A 12,516-nucleotide genomic window follows, 5' to 3' on the forward strand; every position below is an offset into this window, starting at 1 on the left:
AATAAACAAGAGTGTCATTAATCTTCCTAAAAATATAAATTTTTTAGCAGAAGAATCTATCTGTAACAGATTGGTTAAAGAAAAACAAAAACAAGTTGAAAGAATCCAGCTTAACATATCTTAGTGATTTTTTTTTTTTTTTTAAATAGGCGACTGGGTTTCTGTTTCATTATTTAAGTTCAGAGCTCACTGATACGTTACAAGGATCTGTAGCTTCTATTGCTTCCTGGATGAACATAAATCCATATAAACCATACCAAAGCCATCATGGATAACTGGTGGTAAAACTTTATTATTCAAGTTTAGATCTAACAGACATCATTGCTGCCTGAAGATTGTTTGCATAAGAAATACACCAAGAACATGTTGTGAGTAGAAATGAACATGCACTATGAAAACAAAATGAAATAAAATGAAAAAAAATTCCATGTTTGTAAGAACAGAAACTATTATACCCCACAGTCTGGTGTTCAAATCAGGACTACAAATTGAATGCTTTTTCTTATCAACATGAAATCATTCCATATGAAAGACATTTTCTGCTGGTGAATATTGCTGTTAGTTTTACATTGGCATTTTGAGATGTTTTTCCATCCCCCACCCCACCCCGCCCAGATCAATCTTGTTGTCAAATATTACACCCTAAAGAATTCAGCATTTGTTACTGTGACACGTGCCTTTTTGGTAGCCATTAAAAAAAAACAAAACAAAAACAAAACTATGGTCTTATCAGCCTGGTTATAGTCTTGCCTCTTCATAGCCAACACTACAGGCCGCTTAGTAAAGATATTTACAGCTCATCTTTAATAAAAATGATGCCAAACTGTCTTGGCCCGTGGGAACCAGAGTTTTAAATAACCCCCTTGGCCACATAATAATACTTGACACTGCTATGGTGCCCTCCAACCAAGGATTGCAAAGTGCTTTACAAACAAGTACTACATTACCATTATTATTTTTAATATTATTATTATTATTAATATACTTTTCCATTTTACAGCTGAGGAACCTGAGGCACAGAAAGAAAGAGTTCTATCTTGCAGTCATTGTATTGAAGAAATAATGGGGGTAAAACCGGGATCCAGTTTTGGGACTTGTGGGTCTGAGAAAGGTTAAGAACTGTTTTTAATGATACTTATTCTTGCTTTGCTCTGGTTCAGGACAGCGGAAGCTCATCGCACTAACATTTATTTCTTTCAAGAGAATATGTGAACATACTCTATTTCCCTATGTGAATTATTGTTGATTTTTACCTCTTCTTCATCCCTGCCTTGGCGCTTTTCTGCCCTCGCATCCTCCAGAGGGTCCAATGACTCTGAATAAGTGGAAATACTTTAGAAACTGCTGCACTATGATCAGAAACACATGAGAACACCCTGAACTAGAAAGCAACAACTACAAATAAGCACCCTGCAAAGAAGCTAATATCTCTTAACGCTGGCCAAATCTATGAGAACGCTACTTTCCATGGGTCTATTTCTAATCACTGTTATTTAATACTAAGTAGCCTGGTACACTTAACGGTATCTTTCTTTGGTTAGTACATTTAGTTTCATATTCAAGGTGTATATAGTTCCTCAGCCCCACTTATTTAGCAAAGCCAGAAAGCCTTCACCTACCAGCTAACCAAAGATGCCACAAGGTATTTTTTTCATGCGGCCCTCAACCCAAAGACAGAGTGAAATTCATCTCAACTATGGGCAAGAGGCTGGACTATGGCCTAGAAAGCAGTGCGACCACCGACCACCAGACTACCAGTATAGTCTCTCCACAATTCCTCCTCCAGATGAAAGCTATCCCCACTTCTAAAAAGATGTTAATGGTTGTTAACTAGGTAGGCAGACAGTACAAAAGTCTCAAGACAGGTCACTTTGTGATGTTTCGCAGCCACAAGGCAAGAGGGTAATAATTATTTTGATAGCAATATGGATCATCCTCAATTTATTAAGAAAGTTCCCCAGGCAATTAAAAAATATATATGTACATTTAATGTTTTGGGAGCTGTATTTGCATTAGATCATAATAGATTATGTGCACATGTGCAACCATAAACAAGATGTGCTACCACAGGCTTCCACAAAAAGCTCTTGAAGATAATTACTGTTTTCTCCTCCTTATTCTCTTAGAAAAGAATCCCCATGCTTGTTTCCTAAACTCTACCTTTACTAAAAGAGGAAGTTTAGAACAAAACATCACTATCTTAAAAGTGGATTTAACAAAACAAAACAAAACGAACAAACAAAACCATCTCAATTTGTCATGTAGAGAGAACTGGGCAACTCTTTGTCGTTTGAACAACAGAGATTAACTCTGAGCTCCATCCCGTTCTCATGTACTTAGAGTCATGTAGTGTCTCTCAGTCCACAATTTTCTGAGGTGGGCTGGCTCCTTATGGTTTTATATCCCAAACAACAGTGCTTTCATGGGGGTGAGTGAAGATGAGAGAGATGTAAGAAAAGAAAGGACGTGCATGAGCTGGTTCTGGCCCAGTGTTGAAACCAAAGCTCAGTATAGAATTGACAAATAACTCGAAGAGAATGGCAGGGTTGAAATGGCACAGTAATTTAGGTGGTAAATCCAGAAGACTTTTCCAGGAGAGAAAAGTTTCAAAATCATCTCGAAAGTCCTTTGAAAAAGGTTAAGTACCTAAATACCCCACTTAAAAATCCTTCACAATTTAAGACAAAAGTCTTCAAATGCCTTTAAAAATATAACTCATTTTTGTAATACATTTTGAAACATGGAATCAAAACTTTAGGTCACCAAAAAAAATGAGTGTTTTAGTGTTATTATAAACGTCCATCATTTTTAAGGCCCAACTTTTCTCTACCAAAATATGCATAACATAAACAAACATGAAAATAAAAGTAATTAATAATAAAAGAATGCGGAATAAGATCTAACATGCCAATGCTATCCAAAAGATAATCTACTGAAAGTAGACTGACCATAAATATTCCAAGCACAGTGATATGTATTTTCCAATGCTAATCATTGCTACTATGTCTGACTGAGAAAAAAAAAAACAATGGAATGAAAAAACAAAAGGCATACATGCCAACAATGAAAAAATCTACTTGTGTCTAACACACTGAAGAAATTGCATAAGGGTATCAAAGATGTAATGTGTAATATTGCCCAAGTTGACCAAACTTATGGTATGTTGTTGTGTTGGGCAGTCCACATACAATGAGCCTTGAGAATCAGTACAGTGCACTTTAATATTTGTGTTACTAAAGAAATTAAATATTGTTGTTTGGGAAATCTCCTTTTTAGATCTCTGACTCCTCTCAGATAGCCCTCTATATTCTGAGATGCAGCCACCAAAATCCTAAGGATGAGAAATTATATCAAGTCATTTGAATGTCAAAGCTCCTCATTCCACCTCTTTATTTCAGTTCTTGTGAACATTTGAGCTACGCCACAGACAGGTGAGATTAAAACAGGGTCCTTTAACAATGAAAACAAAGCAGAGGACTTAGTCCTGATTTCCTTTCTCTCGATCTTCTTTTTTTTTTTCTTTTCTTTTTCCATTTTTTTAAACATGAAAAATAAACAAAAAATGAGAGAATGAAGATGAGGACAACATAGCATCAGGAAGATAGTTTTTAAACTTCATTCGCTGTAACAGTCACAGACTGGTTAACTCTACCTGCCATCCAACTCTAAGAAATGAGACTCCCGCATCGTGAGAAAGAAGCCAAACCCAACCCAACAAAACAATACAAAAGCAACTGCGAATGAATGTAAAACTGGAGTGCAAATGCCACTACAGAATGCAATAAAAACATCCGTGCTGCAGATTCCAGCAACACTTATCAAAATAACTTCTGAAATGTTTCATCTGAAACATAGACAAAGCAATAAAAAGAGGATATATGTTTATCATCTTAAGCATAACAATGGGAGTTAAGAGCTTAAAATTAAAAAAAAAAAAAAAAGTACTTGGAATGAATAGTGCTACCCTTGTATCCTAAGTAGGCATAAAAATATTTTCATTTCCTTCTTGTTTTCCACACCATTACATTGAGAACTTCCTTTGTTTCATGTTACCGTTTACAACTTTAATGCACACATACACACACGCACACACATACACACTAGAGATACCTACTGCAATAGAAATAGTTGCTTCATTACCTTGTTTGCTACATTTGCAAATGTAAACAGCTAGGCAGAGCCAGAACTGACTCTAATGCATGATGGAATATCTTTGTTGCATACGTACACTGTAGAAAATAATTATTCAATATGTCAGGCACCATTATTTGAAATGTAATACATTAATATTTACTAGAAAAATAAGTTTTTTTTTCCTATTTGTTCTCCCAACTTCTTTAATGAAATAAGTTAATCTGACAGTGCATCCAGTAGCTTGTAATATCTTCTACATCTCTGTGGCAAAAAATAAACTACTGGTTGGGACAATATAATGCAAATTATTAAAGTCAGTCCTTGTACATACATCCTTGTAGCAAGCATTGAGGCTCGACTAACAGCACCTTAAACCAATTATTTAATGTTCAATTATTTAGCCCTATTTCCCTGAGCAGTTATGCTGAGGAGCTCTCCCTTCATGGATAGTTTTTTTTTTTTTTTTTTTTTTTTTTTTTTTTTACAAAGCCTTAAGTATTAAAAGTACTATGAAGACATACTTCTAAGAAGCCTACTTAATGCTACTCAACTAAACCTGTATAAATCTAATGAAGGGATTGATTGGTACATATACCAACTGTCAGTCTGTGGTAACGTAACCTTGCATGCTGCCTGACCACAAAGTTTGGGAATTATATTTAACCAAAAGAAAATAAATAAATACAGCAGGTTACCTTGTGGAGAAATACCATGTGTTCTCAGCAAATTAAAGCCGTGGCCTGACATTTATATTTATCTAGTCTTTTGAAGTTGAGCGGATTGCTTTAGTTGCAATGTGCCAAGAGAGATTAGTGACCAACAGGAGATTTAAAAAAAAAAAAATTCCAAACCAGTTTATCATCAACAAGAAAGAAATATCTGGCTAAAATAATATTACTACATAAGCACTGAGGACATTGTCTTAAGAATGGATATATTTGAACAAAATGAATCTAAACCGCAAACAAAATGACTACCGAGTACTGGAACATCTAAAGGACGAAAATATCAAAGAGGGTGTGTATGTGTATGTACAGGCAGGGCTGGCCAAAAAACATTGTGCCACCAACTGTCACCATTCTTACTGCTTGCTCAACAAGCCTAACCCACAGTTCACATTTTGAGGTCTAAACCTGAAACATGGTCAATGAGAGGAGACTAATTTCAGAGGTGCCATTTTTTTTTCTTCCGTTTGCCCTGGAGATTCATTTTCTTTTCATTTGGCTGGGATTTCATGATATTTTTAGATGTAGGCGATCTATTACAGGTTTCTGAATGTATGGGCCAATAGCCAGCCTAACACTGCTGTCATATGATAGTATGTAAACTCTTTCAAATTCTAGAGAGTATTTGTATCTTTACAAACAAAATAGCTATAATTTGGTGGACCTCTTTATAGAGATTCTGCAGTATACGTTAGGTAAGATAGTTTTCACTCTAGATTTCCTTTTTAAAAAAATTATGTATTCCATTATTTCTCACTGACCATATGTTTCATTTTAAAATCTTGGTAACCTACTCATCAAAAGAAAGAAATTTTAAAAAAGGGAATTTCATGTTGGATAAGGCAGGCTCTATGAATTATTTTTTAATAGGTCTTCATAAGACATTACAAGCTATTGAATTCCCATCAAGAAAACCTATTTCTATTTAATTGTGCTAAGTGCTAAGGTTTTACTCTTTAGGTTTTCCATTTTTTTCTGCTTGTGCATTGTTCCTATGCAGGCCCCTCTGGATATGTGTTGTGAAGTCATATTTGTCCGTGCAAAGATGCTGGCATATGCTGCACTGGAAAGGTCCACTGTCACCATGGCAACTCATATGCAAAGCATACATCACTTCATCCAGAAAAACAATGCCACAGTGCACGCATTTCGTTGAAAGTTCATCTTGAGTGCTTTTGTCAACTTTCTCCGTCTTAACTACATTCAAGGGACCTTCATTTTTGACATTTGGTGCTGCCTTGGTTTTCTCCTTGGAGGCACCATTTGCAGTTGGCCCAGGTCTGGAATGCTTGATCGCCAAATCTAGAGGAATGTCATTGTCTGATCCAACAGCTGAGAAATGAGGAGGCAGATTGAAGGTGGGATAAGGCACATAGTTTTGGCAAGGATTTGGTAAGCCAGGCACATGACTCAAGTAGTGCGGATTCCCAGGAACGGAGAGCTTATATTTACTCCAAAACCGTAGCCAATCAGCTTCACTCTGGAAGTCATTATGTACAAAAGGAACTCCAAAAAGCGGGTATTGGTACTTTTCGATGGGGCTGCCTGGTGGAGAATAGTTGGGGTGCTTTGCAGGTCTCATGTACTTTTCTATGGGACTGCCTCTTTCAGAACTTCCTTTCCCATCAGAGATGGATGAACTATTTCCTGGATCTCCACTACTTTCCTGAGGACTTTTTATCTGAATGTGCAAAGGCTGCATCCTTTTGTGAATATCCAGAGTTTGGCTGACCAGGACTGGCTGCTGAGCAGAATGGCTTTTAGTCAATGAACCCTGGGCTTCGTATTTACTCAGGCTCGGAAGTGGAATTTCTCTCTGATGACTTTCACTTAAGTGATCTTCTGACCTCCTCTCTAAGGGGCTTCCATTGACCTGCTCCTCCCCACTTCCCCTCTGCTGTTTGTTGAGCTGCTCAGCCTGAAGTGCCTCTGGGTTAAGGCGCTTTCTTGTCCGTCTTCTAATAATCTGCTCGCCATTGTTTTGTTTAATGATGTTTAAAGGCCTGGGAGTCTGTAGGGAACACACACAATACATAAAAGAGAAACGTTAAAAAAAAATAAATTAAATGCATCAAAAATTCCTCACAACTATAAACCATACTCAAATTCAGAGCGAGAATAGCCTTTATCCTACTAATCTCTTCTTTCTGCCCTAGGTAAGATCAGAGGAAGTAACCAAAGTGTAGTGTTGTAAACTAAATAAATAATATCCATCTTTGCAGGGGTGTGGTGGAGGAACAGAAAACCTTAATTTTCTTGAAAGCAGTGTTTTCAGACTAAGTAGATTTGGGAACTGTCACCACTAATGAAAAGTACCAAGGAAACCATTTGAAGAAATGATTTTCTTTTTTCTAAAATACATCAGCGCTTGAGTTATGTAAAGATACCTCAACAAAATAATTTGTTAGATTAAGTACTGGCAATAGAGAAAACAAAACAAAGAAAAACTATACATTGCTACATCCTAGGTGCCAAGATGTGTTTCTCCCATGGATCAGTGCATGTCTACAACTGTCTGCTCAGGAAAAAATTAAAGAATTAAAAGAAGAACCCTCACTAGACTTTAACCAATCTGGTGTTTCCTTTGTCCACCAACTGTGAGAAAATCAGTTTCTGTTGCTATAAGCCACTCAGCCTAAATAAAGTGTTTTGTCCTGATGCTTTAAGCTGACCAACACATATATGTTTGTAAAGAATTGCAAAGGTTAGTATATGCTATTTGTATCAGAGCATACATAATCAAACACAAACTGTTGTCAGGACTGTGAGAAAAACTTCAGGAAATCATCACGTGAATTTTTTTGGCCTTAATTTTACTCTTCTATTTTGATGATTTCTATATATTCATTATTTGTTCACAGATAAAGCATTAGTTGTGCATTGAAAACCTAAATTCCTTTGCATGTTTGGTTCAGATACCTGAACTGTCTGTCACTGCAGTCTACTTAAAATGAATGTCGGCTTCTATTCAGCTCCAGTATAGCATGCAGCTTAGACATTCCATGATCACTACCTATGTACACGTTCAATAGGTATTTATATGACAAAAAAATTGGAGGTGAGACAATAAAAACTCTGCTTGTAGAAGAACTCTAATTTTGATTTGTAAGATGAAATAAGTAGGTAAAATAAATTAATGTATATTTATGGACTAAATTTCAGGAGAACGTTCAGATGGTCTGATTTTTCCAAAATATTATTGATGATTACTGCATAATAAACATATAATTCGTGAATAATTCATAAAAGACTTAGACTTTAATACAAAAGAAAGTATTTTAGATATTAACAATATAAGTAAGAACTTTGGGAGAATATTCCTATTAGCACTAGGTAGACTGATAGAAATAAAAATCACATACTTGTTACTGGTAAAACAATTATTGGTTTCAGAATGAAAAATCTGGTTGGATTGGATATGCCACATACATTTATGTTTTATAGTAAAAAATGCACAGTATTTAGTCTCCATACTACAAAGAAGCCTGGAATTTAATTAATTAATTTTTATAATTTTATAATTGTTGTGTCTTTTTTTTGCGTGCACACAATTTTTTAAGTATTTTCATTTATGGTAAAATAAAACAAAAAAACCCTCAAAGCTGAGACCATCTTGCCTCTGGAGAGATGAATATTAAAATAATTTAAAAAAAAAGTTTGGTGTACTTCACGGCACTTAAATTATCATAATTTGGCTGAGCAGCAATTTAATTAATTCTTGGCCTGTTGATTGGACAAAGTTCAATTAAAACCATTAATGTCAGTACTCATTAAACAGAGGCTTGTTGCTGTGCTTAAATAGTGAAGGTTTAAAAAAAAATGTAAAGTGGCAGTAAGGGCCTTTCTCCGGACTCCATGCTAATGACCAAGGACTTTACAGTATTCTCAATTAGCCCCGCTGCTGGCAGTGGGCATGCTTTAAAAAACCATGTTTTCAGTGTCCACTTACTAAGATGTTTTGTCTCAAATTGTATTCCCTGTAGCTCTAATCTCTTCGCTAGCCAGTGCTAAGAGCTGGGGTAAAATGCCAAAGAAAATAAAAAAAAAAAAAAAAAAAAAGAAAAGAAAAAAAGAAAAAAAAGGCACAGGGAAAACTATTTACTAAGTGGGGCATTGCTGTTCTGAAGTCAGCACTTGACAAAGATCTACTGCTTAAACTAGAGACCACAGTCTTCAGGAACTTAAAACTTCCTGCTTAGAATCGGGGCTGAGGAGGGGGGAATCTGCCAGTCTACATTCTATTACAGACTTAAAAGTAAAATCTTAGATGAAATTTACCCCCATGAGTCAAAGTCAGCAGGGGATCGGGCATAGAGCACCCACATCTCTTCCAATGTGTGACTGACTGCCCCCTGGATTCACGTGGCACTGTCCTATGCTAACGCTTGTCCAGCTTGCAAACAGCCAAAATGGCTCCTTAAAATCCAAAAGGTAAACCGGCACGGGAATATCCAGGGTGCTTCTATTACTCTCTTAAAATACTGTTAGTTTTTTTGAGGTTTCCCTTCCTACCTAAATTAATTCCAGCCAATTCAGTTAACAGGTAGTTCAACTACCTGTTATGTGGAGTTCCCAGAAATCAATCACTTTCCTCGGCTAAATCAAAGAAGCACAATGCATTACTAATGATCTCAAATGGATCTCCCATAACGTCTAAGGGCCTTTCACAATAAATCATATGTACACCCCCAAATGACTGTATTAACCCTGCAAAGACAGACAGCAGAAGCAATGGAAGAGGAGGTATCAATCGCAGCTTAGGCCAGCTCATCTGTGTAGTCTTCCTCTGAAGGGCTGGGATGAATTCTTACCGAGTGAAGTTTCTGGTAGAGACCACATGCATTGCATACATATCCGCCATTTGCATTCTTTCGCCAGAGAGAGGTCTTTGTGGTCAGGCAATTGGCACAAAATACACCAGAGCCTCTTCGCCTCTGAAACAGGAGGGGAAGAAAAAAAAAAAAAAAAAGAACCAAGGTCAGAGGTGAGTCACATGATCCAGAGAGTAAGTCCAAATCAACCAAGGAGTTTTGTCTTTAGACTCCCAACAATGACAGTATAAAACCACACTGCCCATAATGAGGTCAGGTTCAATTGTGTTTAATAGGCACCACTGATTTTCATAATAATTAACCCTACAGTGATGGATGAGGTGTGTGGAACACCAAAGGCTTCTCACAGAAACAGCTTTAACTTTTTGAACTTTGGGTTGCATGCCTTTAATGATGGCTCCTAAATGCTCAGCCCTAAAACATACCTTTTTAAAGTGTCAAAACAAGACTAAAAAAGACAGCACACGGCAATATGTTGAAAGTAGTTTGGAATAATGCTACCTGAGACTTCAAATATGGGTTAAAGCAATTCATCATGGCAACCATTTAACATTAAACCAGATTGGTTACCTTTTGTACGTCCTTCGTACAACAGAAGTACTAGAATACAACCTAGCCTGCTCCAGTGTTTCCCTCCTGATTATGAAATCAGAAAAAGAACATCCTCTATTCCCCAAACCCGGAGATATTGCTGCCTAGGTCAAGTATATTATCGCTAATCTAAACCTTTCAGAGGAATCTGCTGAAGTCAGACAATACCTTCCTGTCACTGGCTCTTTATCTACTACGACCTTAAAATTCGAAATCCACAGTTTGTTGAACACTATATCGATTTTAGATGTCTGAAATGCGCAATCACCAAATTCAAAAATTATCTAAGAAAGTTTAAAAGTTGCTAATTAGGAATTCTGGTTGCATTCTCTCTCTCTCTTTTTTTTTTTTTTCAAGCAAGTAACGATTCTGCCGAACTTCTCATTTAAACAAAAGTCAGACTGTGTAGGCACAAATAGGAACAGGCAGGAAATGGAATACTCTTGCAAAAAAAAAAAAAAAAAAAGTTCAAATTGAGGCTCAGCTCTCCTTTTGCAGCAAAGCCTTTAATGATAGAACAGGCCTGCGAGATAAGGAATGGGAAAAGTCTTGCTGTAACCTAATTTTATTATAAATTAAATATTACAAACACCATAAGTCAAAATTTTAGGGATTCATAAAATTTAGGCAATTTATTTAACTAAAGTCTATACTGTAGGAGAGTGGTGTGCCTGCCAAAAAAATACAATGGTTATAATTGTACTCTGATACATTTCAAATGGAAAGCTTTCTGCAGACATAATTTTGGCTTCAAGACTGGAACACTTTCTTGGCATTGAAAGGGCATTTGATTCATCGGGTGTTTCACAATCTATCACTAAAAAGACCTGGTGAGCAGCCAGCTCCCTATAGGGTAATTTTTCCATCCAGATGCAAGTGCTATCAGAGGCCCTCGTCAGCTAAACTAATTATGATCTTGCAATTGCTGATGCCTGCCCACTCTAACATTCGACATCCTCCATTAATCACCAATACAAGGAAAATGAATGAAACGTAAAGAAATGAGGCCCGCTAAGCTGCACGGCTATAAAAATCCGAAATGAGAGCAATAACTTAACAAGATTGGGGGTACTGTTTTTAGTGAGCACAAAAGTCAGGCTAACAATTGCCCTTTTAAACCAAGAACACGATTTCATTAGTGTGGCCATTTGTGCCACTTTAGGTGATGTAATAAAAGCTAGATTTTCACAAAGATAACCTCCAGCTCCGCTTTGCGGCATGCCCCAAACACCCATCAGATCTGGGAACACAATGTGAATTTCTCCACAACAGCAACGTCAACCACCGGAAGCAGAGGTCTGTGAGTCCCTATTGAGGTTGGCTACCAAAGCAGATAGCAAGCTGCCATCTAGAAACCAGCAAGCAATCCTAGGTTGCACTTATGAAGCAAACCCAGCATCATTTATCCAACGGAAGCTGGGGGTTGGGGGTGGAGTTAGTTTATCTGTTAATGTTTCATGGTGACATCTTGTCATTGCCCTAGATCTAAGTAACTCAATGGTAAGTCAGCTCCAGTGTGAGCCACACAAAGTTGCTGTAAATGTCCCTTATGGAAACCAACTCACATGCGTGGCCCGGGCCATGCAGCTCAGGTCTGAATGTGAAATGATTCACCCTAGGGTGCTTCCCTTTCCTTATGCCCTGGGTACCTGACACAGCATGCCAAAGTGGGCGTCTTTCTTCTTTCAGTGAGCATTTCAATCCTTGCACAATTTGATGCCTAGTTCATTTGCCCTTCGTTAGTAGGAGGGAATCCTGAAATTATGGCACTTGTTTTTCATAGCTGTTACACGTTCAATTAAAGTCACTGCATTTTTTAGGACAAACTCTGTCTTAATCTAAATCTATCAGATGTACTTTGAATTCTCAGATTCAAGATCAAGATGCTTTAGAGGTTACAAATCAGTTTGAGAAGTGAGGCTACCATATTCAACCTTGTTTCTGGACATTCACTGGGAGTTACCATAGGAAGTTCTACCTAACCTCACAGTGCTGAAATGTTCCTGGATTTATAGTGTAAACTGCATGCTGGTAAGAGAATCAGGATATTCATATTGTATAATAGACACTATTAAAACATGGCCGAGATGAAATAACGTGATTGGTAAATGCCCAGCAAATCTAGATATTGTGGGTAAAAGAATTCAATTATGGCTACACGTTTTATGAAAAAAAATTTCTTAGATTTGTTTTCACTAAATGTCAGTATTAAACATTCAAGACATGTTTAACCT

At 36.9% G+C, this 12,516-nt stretch overlaps 1 protein-coding gene across 1 annotated transcript in view; it reads right to left on the reverse strand.

The window, feature by feature from the left end:
* Window positions 1-265: 265 nt before the first annotated feature.
* Window positions 266-12,516, reverse strand: part of Trps1 (transcriptional repressor GATA binding 1) — a 186,382-nt gene continuing 174,131 nt past the window's right edge. Inside the window, 2 exon segments of the mRNA XM_076912209.1 lie at window positions 266-6,870; window positions 9,671-9,793. Of these exon segments, the coding sequence (XP_076768324.1) occupies window positions 5,809-6,870; window positions 9,671-9,793 (1,185 nt within the window). The 3' untranslated portion in view covers window positions 266-5,808.

The sequence above is a fragment of the Arvicanthis niloticus genome, chromosome 13, assembly GCF_011762505.2.
Source record: "Arvicanthis niloticus isolate mArvNil1 chromosome 13, mArvNil1.pat.X, whole genome shotgun sequence".
NCBI lineage: Eukaryota > Metazoa > Chordata > Mammalia > Rodentia > Muridae > Arvicanthis > Arvicanthis niloticus.